This window comes from Callorhinus ursinus, unplaced genomic scaffold (assembly GCF_003265705.2).
Source record: "Callorhinus ursinus isolate GAN/ISIS: 27379988/994484 unplaced genomic scaffold, GSC_fseal_2.0 scaffold7, whole genome shotgun sequence".
NCBI classification, from domain to species: Eukaryota; Metazoa; Chordata; class Mammalia; order Carnivora; family Otariidae; genus Callorhinus; species Callorhinus ursinus.
The window spans coordinates 75,883,178-75,899,899 of NW_027397069.1; the positions used below are offsets into that span (position 1 = coordinate 75,883,178).

Consider the following 16,722-nt stretch of genomic DNA (forward strand, 5'->3'; position numbering starts at 1 on the left):
GAAATAGAAAGTCTCGTTCACTGATAGTGGGAGGGCAAATAGTAGATCCTTTATGAGGGAATAAGACAAAATCTATCACAATTACAGATACATTGATCCCATAAGCCAGCACTTCTACTTCTGGGATGTATCTCAGAGACACTCCTTGCAGCTATGACATGACAAATATTCAAGCATATTCCCTTTGGCATTGTTTGTAGTAGCAAAGTCTGGAAACAATCCAACTGTTTGGCATTAGGGAATGCCCATATCATGTGGTGAATGAGGATGCTTTCTATGTACAGGATATGTTAAGTGGGAAAAATGGGTGCAGAACAGCAAAGATGGTATACAACTTTTTATGTAAAAAAAGAGGAGAGGAATAAGTATATATGTGCATATTTATAGTTATTTGTATAAAGAAACTGCAAAGACAAGACACTAATAAAAATGGTTATCTAGCGAGTTGGGGAGTTGGAATGGGTGGAGGAGGGGCAGGGTAGAATACAGATTACTCTGAGTATACCTTTTAAAACATAATTTTGACTTTTGAATAATACAAATGTATTACCTATTGAAAATAAAAAAGTTAAATGAAAAAGTATTTGGATGGACACTACATACACCTTCTCAATGAGAGAACCAGCAACTGAAGTTCTTAACGTTGGGTGGTAGGCAAATCATGAAACTAAATTTGGAAGGCTCCTTTATCATCTCATTTATTGGTTCATCTCATTTGTTGATTCTTCACTTATTTTGGATTACAGATGCCTCCAGGAATCTGTTGAAAGCTATAATTTCCCTCAAACAGGCGGTATTTCGTACCTATGAACTCTTTTGCAGTCTAGGTCATGGATTTCTGATCTTGTCCCAATTCCTTCAGGCACAGATGAGGCAACTCAGAGCCAGGGAGTGACTTGGTCTCATCTAAGGTGAGGGGGACACTGGGGCTGCCTTCCTGCTTTCCTCTTTGCTAACTGAGCCCTGCTCCCTCCCCTACAGCTCAAGGGAGAGGGCCCATTTCTGCAGAGTCAGTAATTCCACTCTCCTTGCCAGTGACTGGCTTACGAATGCGCATGTGACTCAGTTCTGAGCAAAGAACTTACCAAAGAGTCTACAGGGCCAGGGGAGCTTGCCCTAAGAGACAAGAAAAGAAATACTCTGGTTGTGATGCTATAAACAACTGCAGCTGTGAGGTCATGAAAGGTGAGCCAGGCTGAGAGGGAAGCTAAGTTTACAGGAAGCACAGAAATGGAAAGAAGCTGGGTCCTCATTGATAATTCTACCTCTAAGTGACTGGACCAGCAGCCACCCTACAGCTGGCTTCTTGTTACACAGGGTGGTAAGTGTCCTCATTGTTTAAGTCAATGACAGCTTTCTGTTTCTTTTGCAAAAAGAATCCTAACTCATCTCCTTGAGATAGGGAAATTGAAGAACTCCATAAAAATCTGCTTTTGTTCCTTTTCCTGTTTCTATTCTTGCTAGGACCTCCACTTTACACATGCCTGTGATGCAAATGGAGTTATGTCCTCTAGATTTCTCAAGAACAGATAACATCTAAGAAAGGACTAGGTGAGAATGAACTAATGAAGCTATCTTAAGAGCATTCCAGACCACCAGAACTAGACATCTCCACAAGAAGACCCCCTGGCTCCAAGGAATAACACCTGGGCCCTTTGTTCTAACCAGTTCCTGGGTGCCAGACCATGATCCTCAATAAAAACCCCAGGCCCCAAGCAAAGACCTCCTTTCCTTTCTGAGTCTCCCAAACACTGTCTGTACCTGTTCTCTCTCTCTCCCTTCAATAAACTCTGCCATCACCTCCCGCTGGCCCCCGTTTGATCTCTATCCCGTGAGCAGCCAGGGACCCTCTTGGCTGGTCCTGTGAGACCCCCTCTGGGTCCTCAGACCTGACCTGATATAGAAAATTACAGTGTAGCAATTCTAAATATATCTGCCTTTGTACTACTATTCCAACACATTCATGTTTGGGAACATGGTTCAGATAACTTCCATAAGGACCCAAGGCATTCTAAAATGGCTCAACATTTATTTTTGAGCCAACTTTTGTGATTCAGGGCTACCTTATTAATCAGATTTGAAAAGATCCTTCCCCAACATATTTTAAATTGAATTCTGTATTTCAGGGATTCACCTGGCAGAGGTCCTCTTTCTTAGCCAATAGTCTCAGCGTCATTTTTTCAGTTGTTGTACCTTTGTGAGGTATTAATCTGTAGAATTCAGTCATCATTTTTTGCAGTTGTTCTTCTGTTTCTCCGTTTTTCAATGCTGCCTTTACTAGAAGGAGAACTCCTTCTGCCTTGCTCACCTTTAAATGGAGGACAATATATGCTTATTAAAGTTGATTCTTGACCATCAGAGAGAAAGTGAAGGAATGTGCCTAAAAGCAACTAAAATAGTTGTTAGATATGTCACAACTATTAGTTTTCTACTGGACACCAGCCGTAAAACAGATGCCATGTTTACAGGAGATGTATCTCAGTTGTGATGCCGCCTCCATAAGAAATCTTCCAAAACCGGGCTCAGCTTAACTACAGGAAAAAAACAGAGCCTTAAATATCTGTATCTGTGTATCTACATCTATACCTACATCTACAACCATATCTATAGCTACAACTGCATCTCCATATCTGTCTATATTCACAGAGAGAGGAATACTAATGCAACCACAGGAGACTTGCTTTTCACACAAGAAGTTTAGAAAGCTGTCAGAATCACACTAGGAACAAAATCCAGCAGAACATGTTTCTAATTACATAAGTACTGTTTGGACTTCGCCCCAGAAAATCTTTTTCTCCCTGAAATAAATTAGTTTAGTTCCACAGAGGGAAACTGTATTATTTTACTATGACAATGCAGCTGTACAGGTTGTACCATTGGGAATATTTTCTTTCATCTGCTCTTTCCATCATACAAAATTAAGGACAGTATTTTTTGGAAGGCTGCAAGCATCCCTAGCCTTTCCCTAACATGGGTTACAAGTTACAAGACTGTGAAGCAGTGGCTCTGAAGTGGACGAGGGTCTGAGCATCTGACAGGACGAAGAGCAATGCTGTCTCTCAGGCCTGCTAAGCACCTTGCGACCTAAAGGAGCAGGCCTCCCAATGAGCCGGCACCAAAAATTGGAGCTTGTAGCAGCTCTTGGGTCTGACATTTTATATAGATAAGAACATCTAGTTTTCTTGGAAGCTTGTTTTCCCCTCAGTGCTCTCAGTGTTCCCCTTTTCCAAGGTAAGAAAAAGCACGCCAGGAATGCATCCAGGAACAGCTGGACCGGCACCCAGACACACGTGGTATTATTTAAGCCTGAAAGCAGGTTTGTCATAATAGAGGTTCTGCTTCAAGGGCACGCGTGACTCACGTCATTGAGACTAATCCTGTTCACAGGCTTGAGAAGCATGTGCTCCAGGTGGCCGAGAGCTTCCGCCCAAACCATCTCCACCAAATCGCTCACTTCTTTGCTCAGAGTGCTTGAATTTATTACCTCCTCCAAAAGCAACTGCAACAAAGTTAAAAAAAAAAAAGTGAAAAAGAAACCAACAAAAGGTTTCATTGGTGGGTTGATTTAAAGCTGAGAGGAAAAGAGGCGAGAGAAGAAATAATCGCAGCCAAGGAGAGAGTCACAGGCAGCCAAGTGACTGATAATTCTCTGTACCTCCACTTCCCCCCTACACTCTCTTTATTTCCCCTTTATCTCCTTTACTCCCACTTTTGTGTCCTTTTGCCTTTTCCTTCCCTCTGTAAGCTTTAGGCCTGCCAGTGATATCAAAGTTTAAGTGGCATTAAGGGTTAATGACCCCTGATTCTTGGCCTAGGTTATAACGGAATCTTTGAAAGCCATGGGGGTTTGTTGCGAGAGCAAGCAGGAAATTTTGTGGCTCATCCTAGAACTCACTCCTCACCCGGTTTCCACACCTGCCTGTGAGTTTACTTTTCTTGTTCTCCAACTCTTCTCTCTTGCCAGGCTTTTATTTGTCGTAAAGAAAACACTTCTATTAAAAATATTCAGTCAATCACACAAAATAGCACACAGAAATCAATCTTACTGCTTGCAGTTTTTCAGATGCTAATTGGGTTGCTTCGGGTGTAAAATGTTCTCTTAGCAGAAATCCTTGTTTCTTCAGCTCTTCAATGTAATTTTTGTAGTATTCACTCGCATCTGCAGAGGTTTTCTTTACAGAGAACTTTCTAGTCTGTGAATTATAGTGTGGAGCAAAATGTTAGGATGTGAGGATACAGTCACTTATTAACCTATGGATCTTTACTGAACACCTCCTATGCACCATGGGGAAACGGAATGTAAATAGGGCATTGGATCCCTACCCTGAAGGCATTGATTAACTAGTTTTTTCAAAGAATTACTTAAATCTTCAATTCTTCACAAAACTGCCTAACACCTGAAAGTAAGGGGAGAAAAGCCTGAGCAGGCGCAACAGGCAGAAGAGACGCATTTGATACATGGGAGAGTCACTCAAACGTCTGTTCAGAGATTACATACTGTTACTTTACATACTAGTCTAATTAGCTTTGAAGACTGGCATTCAAGCTTTTTGGGAAATGAGGAAAATAAATCAGGGGAGAGGAAGAAAAGAAAAATACCTCAGAAATGAGGTACTGTTAGGGACAAGCACACAGTCAAAATGAAATGACAGCTACCAGCAAGGAGAAAGGCAGGAAAGCTCTTAGTCATGCAAATAACATAAACGCACAGGGCAAGGTGTCCTCTGGATAGGCACAAACTGCCTCCTTCCTTCCAACCTGCCCGTGGATGTGGCATTTGCCTGCTTTTCCTGGAAATCCTTGCTCCTGTTGTGAGCGGTTGTCCCAAAGTTATTAACCTCAGAGAATATGGGAAGTCCAGCCCCAGCTGGGGCCTGTGGGTGTTGGCTAAGCCCCTGGCTCTGGAGTGGGGAAGAGGGGGCGAGCCAGACTCCCCAGGACACCATGACCCGCCCTCCTGAATTGGCGGCTACAGGGAGCCTCTGGAACGTGGAGAAAAGAAGCATATCACGTTCCAATTACTCCATTTAAGAAGGTAGAGTTTAACATAATTTTGGAAGATTTCCACAAAATGTTTTTGTATGAGAGAGGCAAGCTAGAAAAGCCTCTTCTGCAGGACAGCTCTTTCAGTGTTGGTTAAGCAAGGATAATTTCTATCAAAGCAAACAGACTCACCGGAGGAGCCCTCTATTTGCCTTCTCAGACTCAGGCTTGCCAAGGGAGGCAGGTACCCAGGAAGAGTAGTAAGCAGGAGGGGACACGGTGGCATATTCAGCCTTAGAGTTTTCTTTTTCAGTAAAGAAAAATAATTATAACACGTTCTATCATGGTTTTCAACTTGATGTTTCCTTACTTTTTATCCACACAACTAAACCCTCCACAAAATACAACATACATTTTTGGGGTAAAAGGTTAACAAAACCCTTTCTCCTACTTAGACACATTTGACTTGGATTAACTTTTTGTATCTGTTCCCAAAATTGCTTGGGTAATAGTGACTTCTCATTAATAAATCAGGACTGGGAGTTCAATGAATGAACCATAAATGATAGGTGGGAGACCTGACCCTTGGGTTTCCCTGAAAGCAGTGTCGTAAGTAATGGGCACCTCCCTTAAAGACATCTTGAACCTAGGCCCATGTTACAACAGGTATGGGCTACTGTGGGTGGGCTTCCAAGTCAGATGGATCTTGTACCCACCTGAGGTGAGTCTCCCTCCTGGCACCAGAGCTGACACCTCCAGTGGGGGCAAAGCCAGAAGGATCCAGAGCCTGAGTACAATGCTGTGAGGACCAATCCTACTGAGGAGTGCCTGGGTGAGGAGGTGCTAGGTTTCCTGCCTGTAAATCTGTCTGGACAGAAGACAGTGTGGCAGCGTTTGCTTTGAATTTTGGTATTAGTTCTGAATTTATTTTTGTTTCATAATAGTTTCAGGTTGGAACCATGGCCTTGATTTGACCATGACCTAACATAAAAGTCTCGGCCTCTGCAAAGCTTTCCTTGCTGTTCTGTCCCAGTGGATTACAGTCATGAATGTGTAGTTTCATCCCTGGTGGTGATCTTTGAGGGGCAGGGTTTGAAGTAATTTTTATCTTTGGCCTCCAGTAGATCAGCTGGTACATAGTAGGTACTTAACTAAGTGTGTGAACAGATTGCCTTTAGCAGAGTATACTTTAGTCAAGTTCCCACAAGTGATTCAGCACAGGAGCAGGAGGCCTACATGCCTTGCACCCAGTGACTATTTCTTTTTTTTTTTTTACATTTTTTTCAATTTTATTATGTTATGTTAATCACCATATTTCATTAGTTTTTGATGTAGTGATCCATGATTCACTGTTTGCGTATAACACCCAGTGCTCCATGCACTATGTGCCCTCCTTAATGCCCATCACCAGGCTAACCCATCCCTCCACGCTCTTCCCTCTAGAACCCTCAGTTTGTTTCTCAGAGTCCATAGTCTCTCATGGTTCGTGTCCCACTCTGATGTCCCCCCCTTCATTTTTCCCTTCCTGCTATCTTCTTATTTTTTCTTTTTTTAACATATAATGTATTATTTGTTTCAGGGGTACAGGTCTGTGATTCATCAGTCTTACACAATTCACAGCACTCACCATAGCACATACCCTCCCCAATGTCTATCACCCAACCACCCCATCCCTCCCACCCCCTACCACTCCAACAACCCTCAGTTTGTTTCCTGAAATTAAGAATTCCTCACTATTTCCTTTTAACAAGAAAGAATCCTGTGCTGTTCTAGTCAGAGCACTGCTCTCACCCTCCTCCCCTCACCTGCCATATTCCAATGGAGAACGTGTTCCTACCCTTCAAAATTATTTATCAGGTAAAAAAGGTTAACAGATTGGCGGGTTCATTGACCAATGTTAAGGAAACTAGGTATGAACAGAGTGGATAAACACACAGGAATCAATATAAAGATCATTACTTTGCGGTGCCTGGATGGTGCAGTTGGTTAAGTGTCCAACTCTTGGTTTTGGCTCAGGTCATGATCTCAGGGTTGTGAGATCCAGGTCTGCACTTCAGTGCAGAGTCTGCTTAAGACTCACTCTCCCTCTCCCCCTGTCCCCTACTCTCTCTCTCTCTCAGGTAAATAAATAAATCTTAAAAAAAAAAAAAAAAGATCATTACCGTGAGGCCACTGGCCAAGAGGAAATGTGCGGATATGAGAAAGGCAGGGTCCTCGGGGTCCTGGGAGCTCTGCAGTTCTAGCACTGCCACCTCCTTACCTCCCTCTGCCCCGATCTGGAAAATAGGTTGTTCCTTCAGAAGCTGCATCCATTCAATAACAAACCACACACACCATTTAAAAATGCTGATTATAAAACTAATACTAGTTCATTTGGAGATATAATTTGGAAAATACAGCAAGTATAAAGAAAATATAAAAATTACCTGAAGTCATACTACAGATATATAATTACTATTAATATTTTGGTATATTTCTTGCTGGTATTTTTACTATAGATATATCTGTATATGTTTAAACTGTACCACTTTTTATATTTTCTTTGTCACAGAGGAAATGTTATTTCCAAGTTATATTTTATTAAAATATCTAAAATATACAAATGGAGCATCATTTTGAATGCTAGGGTTTTCCCTTATATGATACTGGAGAAATAACTTCCTCTTTTTCTTTTTAATGAACAGTGATGGAAATTCAGCATGATGTAAATACTTGCTGTCAAATGTAAATACTACTCTTAAAAATACAAGAAACTGTTAATAAACAGGGAGGAGGTCTTTACTTTTAAAGTCATGTTAATATTTTGTACTCTTTATATTTTTATTATGAGCATGTATTACTTTTATAATAAAAACACTAAAAATTTAATTATTAAATTTTAAGTATAAAATTTCTTGATTATTAAAAATCAACTTTTATATTAAGAAATATTTATTCAGGATATGCACAACTTTCCAAAACATCGAGAAAATTATCAAGCAGGAAAAGTAATCAGAAGACACTCAGTTTGTTTTTGTTTTTTAATACAAATCAGACTCTTACCTTTTCCAAGGTGTTATATTTTGCAACTTCGAAGTCTTGTGAAAAACAAGGAATTTCAACAATGTCTTTATAAAACCTGAAATTTGTATAATAAAATTTTAACATTAAAATGGACTTTTAGACGAAACAGAATTTTCATAAAATGTTTCTCAGAAGTCTCCTAATTGCATACAAAATACATTTTAAGTCCCTAATCTCCTCAGAGGCTCTGAAAATAGTTAAAAATTCTCATGTAATGAGCTGGATTCCTCCCTTGCGTAACTCTAGAGCTCTGATGCCAAATACTGAGTGTCTGCACTGGAAGGTGGGTGGCATGAAGCAGAAGCAGAGGCATAAGAGAAGCAGGCCAGGGCACTGGAGAAAGCATCGATCCTAGCAGAGGCAAGTGACCTGCGCTCTCCTGGGTTCTGATCCTTAGAAGCCGGGTCACTCAGACAGGCTCACACCAGAAACTCTCGTACTACAGTCAACCCCCTCCCCCGCTAAAACAAAGGTGTCAGATTTCTCATAATCTGTACTTTCATTTTTGATATTTGTTCTGTCTTTTAACACTACTATTAACAAATAAAATAAGGCTCAATGTGATGCTTAATTGACATTACACTTTTGGGTATGCTTTACGAAGCCATATAGAAATGTAGCCTCACATACTCCATTTGCAGAAGGTTGTCACTATTTCCATTTTTTTGACCTATTAGGTAGGGAGTAAGAACAGTCTCAAGTCTAAAGGCTTCTCGGTAAGGTAGCAGGTTAAGCAGACTACCCACATCTCATCTCCAGTGCCTTTTCTTTTTTAAAATCAATCTAACAATTATGTTCACTCTTATATAATACTAACATGGAAATAATTATCACTATACTAGTTGAAGTAAAAAGTCTTAAATAAATAAAAGCCTAGAATTAGAGAAGCAAGATAAATGAAAAAAGTACAAAAACCATGATGTATTAAAAGCATTTTAAAACTGTGTTTGACCATCTGACTTCAGCTCAGGTGGTGATCTCAAGAGTCATGGGGTCAAGCCCTACATTGGGCTCCCCGCTTATCGGGGAGTCTGCTTGTCCCCCTCCCTCTCCCTCTGCCCTTCATCCCGCTTGTGCTCTCTGTCTCCCTCTCAAATAAATAAATAAAATCTTAAAAAACAAAAAACAAAAAAACCTGTGCTTGAGGTTTCAAAACATTTTGCAAACTGAGTCTTTTTTTTTTTTTTAAAGTTTTCAGTTACTTTCTTTTTTTTTTTTTTTTAAGATTTTATTTATTCATTTGAGACACAGAGATAGAGAGAGAGAAAGAGCATGAGCAGGGAGAGAGGCAGAGGGAGAAAGAGAAGCAGGCTTCCCACTGAGCCAGGAGCCCGATGTGGGGCTCGATCCCAGGATCCTGGGATCATGACCCGAGCTGAAGGCAGACGCTTAATCATCTGAGCCACCCAGGCGCCCCGTGCAAACTGAGTCTTAATGATCAGAAGTATATTACTCTGGGGACACCTGGGTGGCTCAGTTAAGCATCTGCCTTCAGCTCAGGTCATGATCCCAGGGTCCTGAAATAGAGTCCTGCATCAGGCTCCTTGCTCAGCAGGGAGCCTAATTCTCCTTCTGTCTGCTGCTCCCCTTGCCTGTGCTCTCTCTCTCTCTTTAACAAATAAATAAAATCTTTTAAAAAATAAAAGTAGATTACTCTGTGAATTCCACAATGTTTTCCTTCTCCATGGAGTTGTCCAGGGATAGATCATCTGTTGTCACCTCTAGAACAAAAACAAAACACTTGTTTACTACTCAAAGATTTATTAAAATTATTAACAATAAATCCTGGAATTTTTAAGATTCTTGAATATAGGTCATACTTACCATGCTATTCTTTTCTTTTTTTAAAGATGTCCTTAAATTAGCTATAGTAATTGGTGATCTAAGGATAGTACAAGTGGGACAAGAAGAAGGTAAATTAAAAGTAAAAGATAGTAAGAATATATTATAATTCTATTTTAATAGGATTGTGAGGAGAATTCTAATGTTATCTGTATTATTTGAAACTCATTGATGGATATTCAATTTCAAATGGAATTTTTGTCTTCAGAAGATTATGGTGAGCATAGTTATGAAATGCATTTCTAGTATGCTGCAAGGTCAGAATGAGTTCCCCAGTGCCATCATGTCACAAATGAAGGACCTGAGGAGTTCTTGTTCCTATGTGAAGCCAAGCAATTTTTGCTTCATATTTTTCTTTTAAGAGAAGCGTAACACTGTCTATAGCATTATGATATATAGGAATAACTTCTTTTATGCAAGAATTTCTTTCCAGTTTTAATTATGCTATCAAAATTTCAAAGGGTGTCAATGTATTTGCAGTAATTCTGAATCTGACTGTATCACTCTGGATGTTGAAAAACATTTTCAATGTAAAAGAAGTTTACTATCCTGCCTATTTTGTTTTAGCTACCATTTTCTGAGAGCAAGAAAGTCTGATGACAGCATTTTTGGACAATCATTTATGTAAAGAGGCTGCACCACACCAAAACATTGATTTCTAAAACTCCTATAAATAATACAATTTATACATACAATATGATACCTAACATATATCAGGTGCTTACTGTAGATTATTATTTATCAGAATTGCTTCTTTTTGATATGTCTCATGAGAAGGGCATTTCCCTATATCCAAAGGCTTGCTTCTTGACCAGATTCCAAAATAAAATCTGGGTTTATAAAGGAGATATGTTTCCTTTCGAGAGATCATCTTTGGGAAAGAACTTCTTTAGCAAAAGGCTAGTCAAAAAATTTCCAGTCATTAAGTTGTGGTGATAATTTTTTAACACAAAGTTTCTTCTCCCTCCCAGATAAAGTTACAAATCAGGTTTTCTGAGATTATCAGTGTTTTTGTAGTCTTTTTGAATCTGATCACACTACATTGGATATTGAGAAATCTATTCCTATTGCTAAAGTAGTTTTTGTCCTTCACTATTTGGCTGCCCATTTTCTGAGATAAGAAGTTTAATAATTTTTGTAATATGTCTAGACAATCCTTTGACTGCCTTTGATAAACCAAAATGTTTACTATAGCACCTATAATATATTAAGTGCTTGATATAAAATACTTACCAGAACAGATTGCCTTCTGACAAGAAGGTGGTGTGATGGCCTTATAAGGATCATAATTCATTATGTCCAAGAGCCTCCTTTCTTTGATAGAGTTCCATATAAAATCTGGGTTTATAATATGGATATGGTTCTTTTGGATAGACTTCAGTTGATACTGGCTCAGAACATCAGCATTGTCTAAGATTATATGTGTGCACTTAGAAAAAAAAGAATCAATTCATTAAGTACTTGTAAAAACAAAATCTAAATAAATTACTTGCATCTGTAATTTTCAAACTTAAAAGTCTTTTTTTTACTAAGTTCAATTAACCAACATCATTAGTTTGTGATGTAGTGTTCAATGATTCATTAGTTGTGTATAACACCCACTTCTCATCAGATAACGTGCCCTCCTTAATGCCCATCACCCAGTTACCCCATCTGCCCACCCTCCCTTCTGCAACCCTCAATTTGTTTCCCAGAGTCCAGAGTCTCTTATGGTTTGTCTCCCTCTCCAATCTCTTCCCTTAGTTTTCCTCCCTTCCCCTATGGTCTTCCACGCTATTCCTTATGTTCCACATATTAGTAAGATTATAAGATAATGGTCTTTCTCTGCTTGACTTATTTCACTTAGCATAATCTCCTCCAGTCCCATCCATGTTGATGTAAAAGTTGGGTATTCATCCTTTCTGATGGCTGAGTAATATTCCATTGTATATATGGACCACATCTTCTTTATCCATTCATCTGTTGAAAGATATCTTGGCTCCTTCCACAGTTTGGCTATTGTGGACATTGCTTCTATGAACATTGGGGTGCATGTGCCCCTTCTTTCACTACATCTGTATCTTTGGGGTAAATACCCAGTAGTGCAATTGTTGGGTCATAGGGTAGTTCTTATTTTAACTTCTTGAGAAACCTCCATACTGTTTTCCAGACTGGCTGCACCAGCTTGCATTCCCACCAACAGTGTAAGAGGGTTCCCCTTTCTCCACATCCTCACCAACATTTGTTGTTCTCCTCTAGGATTTTGATGGATTCCTATCTCACATTTAGGTCTTTCATCCATTTTGAGTTTATCTTTGTGTATGGTGTAAGAGAATGGTCCAGTTTCATTCTTCTGCATGTGGCTCTCCAATTTTCCCAGCACCATTTATTGAAGAGACTGTCTTTTTCCATCGGATATTCCTTCCTGCTTTGTTGAAGATTAGTTGACCATAGAGTTGAGGGTCCATTTCTGGGCTCTCTATTCTGTTCCATTGAGCTATGTGTCTGTTTTTGTGCCAGTACCATACTGTCTTGATGATTACAGCTTTGTAATACAGCTTGAACTCCGTAATTGTGATGCCTCCAGCTTTGGTTTTTTTTTTCAACATTACTGCGGCTATTTGGGGTCTTTTCTTATTCCACACAAATTTTAGGATTGTTTGTTCCAGCTCTGTGATTAAATTCTCAAAGCCTTTCTTCATGGGCTATTAGTTGTTTCTTCTCTCTTTTCCTCAACTTCCTTCCTTTCCATCAGTCTGTCTACTAGATCACTTATTCTCTCTTCTGCCTCACTGACCCTAGCTGGTAGAGCATCCAATTTAGACTGCATCTCATTCATAGCATTTTTAAGTTCAGCCTGATTAGATTTCATTTCCGCCCTTAGAGATTCTGTATTGTCATTTATGCTTTCTTCAAGCCTAGCGCTTAACTTTATAATTGCTATCCTGAATTCTATCTCTGACATCTTGCTTATATCCATATTGATTAGCTTTGTGGCACAGAACATTGTCTCTGGTTCTTTCCTTTGTTGAGAGTTCTTCCTTCTAGTCATTCTGCCCAAGGACAGATGGATGAGTGAATGAACAGGGTCCAAAATAGCAACCACGACCCAAGCAAAATGCACCCTAGAAAAAATCCAAAGAGGTCAGACACCACCATAGAAAAGCAAACAAAGCAAGATGAACCAAAACGATAAAAAAAAAAAGGGGGGGTGGTGGAGAGAGACTATAATTTCACAGGGTGGACAAAGCAGGTGATCTTGTTCCTGATTGAATTTTGGTCTCTGTGTTAGAAGACACTACATCCCCAAATTGCAAGGAAAGCAAAGTTTATATACATATATAAAATTGGATAGAGTGAAAAAAGGACTAGAATGAGGCATAAATCTATAAAATATAGATTTGAGAAAAAAAGTTAAAAAGCAACTTAAAAACATAAGTTGGTAAAATAAGAATCTAGTTGAAACGGGGAAAAGATAAAAAAAAAAGAAATGTAAAATTTTAGACTGAAGGATAAACAAGTCATGAGGAAACACCCGGTGCTCAATATATTATTTTCCCCTGGCTCTGGGGTTTTAAAGTCTTGTAGGATCCATAAGCTTGTTATCCACCTGTTCTTAGGTCTGTCTTCTGGGGGAGGGGGGATGGGCTCAAGGTGAGCTGGTCATCCGTGTGGCTTTTGTTCCCTGGTGGCTTTCCGCACTTCTTCAGAGGGTCAGAGCAAAAATGGCCATGCCGGGATCTCTGGCCCAGAACCGCAAGATCATGGTCCCCCTTCTTCAACAAACCCTCCAGGTCAAACCATCACCACTTCTGTGTGCACCAAACCTACAGACTCTGCAGTTCATCCCCACTGCAATTCTCCGGGGGGGCATCCCCGGTGCCCCACAGCGACACTTCACTTTGTGTCTTTGCGACTGCAAGCGGTTGTGGGCTCATGCACACCCTGCTCCGCTGCTGCCAGGTCACAGCTGAGTGCTGTCCTACTATCCTTTCTGGGGCCATCGCTGCCCTGACAGCTATTGCCCAGTCGTGGGCACAGCCTCTCTGTGTGCCACACCCCACACGATCTGGCAATTCGTGCCCACTTCAATTCTCCCTGGTGGCGTCCCAGGGGCCCGAGAGCCTCATTGCACTTTGTGTCTTTGCGACTGTGAGTGGTTGTGGGCTCACGCATGGACCCTGCTCCATTGCTCCCAGGTAATGGCTGGATGCCATCCTACTTTCCTTTCTGGGGCCACTGCCATCCTGAGAGCTGTTGCCCAGCTGTGGGCACAACCATTTTGTCTCTCCCAGGGGATGTTAAACAGTCCGCATGTTCCAGTCTTTTTTAGGGTGCTCAGGAAAAGAGCAGTCTCCCTATCGGCCCGGCCCATGGTTTATGGTGACCAGAGCTGAGAGTCCCTTCTGGGCTCGCTGACCATAACCAGTTTCCCCGCTCCACTGCTTGGGCACTCTATTGGATCAGGCACCCCCATTCTTTCTGTGTTTCCTGGGATCCTGAGACCACAATGACCCACCTAGAATTCTGCTCTTTTCATCCCCTGTGCCTCTTTAAGAAAGGGATGTCTCTCACTGGAGCAGATTTCTAAGAGTTCTGATTTTGCACTCCAGTGTTATAAAACTTTCTGGCAGCTGGCTTATGGAGGGTCCCTCCCCACTCCATTTATCTTCAGATATTTCCCCACAGATTCACAATTCCACACCTCCTACCTTGCGAAAAGCAATCGTTTTTCTGCTTGTAGAGTTCCAGATGTATATATTCCAGGCTGAATTTGTGTGTGTTCAGAATGGTTTCATAGATATCCAGCTAAATTCAAGGGACCAGATAAAACGAGGTCCCCTATTCTGTTGCCATTTGCCTCCTTCCCCTAGAATGCCCACCTTTAAAAGTCTTGATAGTAATCTTTCTCAGATTTCTAAAACTCTTACAAATAATTTTAGTTAAATGAAAGTTTAAAAAAATCAACAGTTTTTAAAGAATATGGGTAGGGATATACCATAATTGATTAACCAACCCTAGAAGTTATTTCCAAATTTTCACTCCTTTAAACAATGCTGTGCTGAACATCTTCATGTACACATATTTGTACACTTGTTTAATTGTTTTCTTAGGAGTGGAACAAGAGATTCAAAAGGTATCCATTATTTATTGAATTTGTTAAGTTGTAATTTTACGAATCTATTTTGGAATAAATAGTATATGCACATTGTAGAATATCTACAAAGTAAAATAATAATAATAAATTAACATATGTTGTACCATTGTTCCCAGTTCATCTCCCCAGAGGCATCTATTGTAACTTGTTTCTGGAATATCCTTCTAGAGCTATTCTATGCATAGGCAACACACATATAAGTACACACCCCTATTTTTAGTCACAAATGGCAGCGTACTAAACATGCTGTTCTGAACCTGCTTTTCCACTTAACAATTCATCTTGGAGCTCATTTCTCAACAATATATACATAGCTGTTTCCATTATAATACCTGGTATGCACATTTCAAAAGTTTATATACATTGGCAACATAACTTCCAAAATGTTTACACTCACAGTATGTGGGAATTTCTGAAAATGAGAGACGATATTGGCATTCTTTACCCAGAAGATAAACTGAGAAGGTATAACCGGCCTGAATTATTCATCCATCCATAGAAATGGTGAAACAGGCAAGTGAGGAAAGCCGTATAAGGGATGTATATACAGTTCTGCCTAAACTGGAGGTGAACAGGGACATTCCATCTCTGATAATCACAGGCAAACTACTAAATGCCAGAGAGCACCCAGGATCTAGCTGGAGTTGAACATACTTCACAGAACAAACCAAACTCATGGTCAGCAAGCCCCAGGGCTATGGTCCAGGAAGGGGCAGGCTAAGCCACCAATCTTAAAATGTCAGGCTTACAATTCATTTCAAGAGAGGGAAAGTAGCTTCTTTCGGCCTTTAAATAAACAAAACAAGCAGTACAAGCTGTACAAGCAGTACAAGATGAGTTTACGATACACATTTTTCTTTGTCCCCTGAGTCACACTATACCGGTGACGCTCAGGGTTGACATACTGGTGAGTGATTAGATAGAATGCTTTTTGCAAATGCTGTACACCATTACTTTTCTCCTTTGAAAATAGATTTGGCTGGTCTGAAATTATTTCTGTTTAGGTCTTCAGCTGTACTCTAATAACCTCAGATTCACAAGGTGTAATGGAGAGAAGGTGGGACGTGTGGTTTTCCCTCCTCTGCCTTTCTCCAGCCCAACTTCCCTGTTGACGATGTCACAATTTCACCTGCCTTCAGTGACTTTCTCCTGTGGCCAATTTTCTCTGCTTACCCTTCTAACCATGACCTGTTCTCCCTTTAAAAAAAAAATTATTAATCTATTATTTTAAGTAAGCTCTATGCCCAGCATGGGGCCTGAACTCAAGACCCCAAGATCAAGAGTCACATGCTCTTCCCACTGTGTCAGCCAAGTGCCCTGACCTACCCTCCCTTAATACACAGTATTTATCACACAGTTCTTAGAAAATTTGCAAATACCTGAGGATTTAATAAAAAGGAAAAATTTCCACCATTCTCCTTAATGTCATTTTGTAGCTTTTTCTTCTGTTGACGAGGTAAGTGCTTGACTTTCAAACAGAAGGTACAATTTGCAAAGATCCTTACAGTCATCCTGTAGGAAAAAAAGTCAAGTCATAGTTTTAAAGGATTCTCAATGGAATATCACTCAGCCATCAAAAAGAATGAAATTTTGCCATTTGCAACGACATGGATGGAACTAGAGGGTATTATGCTAAGCAAAATCAGTCAGAGAAAGACAAATACAATATGATTTCACTCATATATGGAATTTAAGAA

At 40.2% G+C, this 16,722-nt stretch overlaps 1 protein-coding gene across 9 annotated transcripts in view; it reads right to left on the bottom strand.

Moving 5' to 3' along the window:
* The window catches only part of PARP4 (poly(ADP-ribose) polymerase family member 4), a 112,646-nt gene that overhangs the window by 88,699 nt on the left and 7,225 nt on the right, over positions 1–16,722 (bottom strand). For 7 of the 9 annotated variants that reach the window (XM_073894805.1, XM_073894803.1, XM_025875227.2 and 4 more), the window contains exons 2-9: positions 16,405–16,537; positions 11,122–11,317; positions 9,701–9,767; positions 8,026–8,101; positions 7,146–7,259; positions 4,047–4,193; positions 3,362–3,499; positions 2,135–2,308 (exon numbers count right to left, since the gene is read on the bottom strand). In XM_073894805.1, coding sequence (XP_073750906.1) covers positions 2,135–2,308; positions 3,362–3,499; positions 4,047–4,193; positions 7,146–7,259; positions 8,026–8,101; positions 9,701–9,767; positions 11,122–11,317; positions 16,405–16,536 — 1,044 coding nt within the window. In that variant the 5' untranslated portion in view covers position 16,537. The remainder of the gene's footprint in view (positions 1–2,134; positions 2,309–3,361; positions 3,500–4,046; positions 4,194–7,145; positions 7,260–8,025; positions 8,102–9,700; positions 9,768–11,121; positions 11,318–16,404; positions 16,538–16,722) is intronic. The other 2 variants (XM_073894804.1, XM_073894806.1) reach the window with 2 other exon arrangements.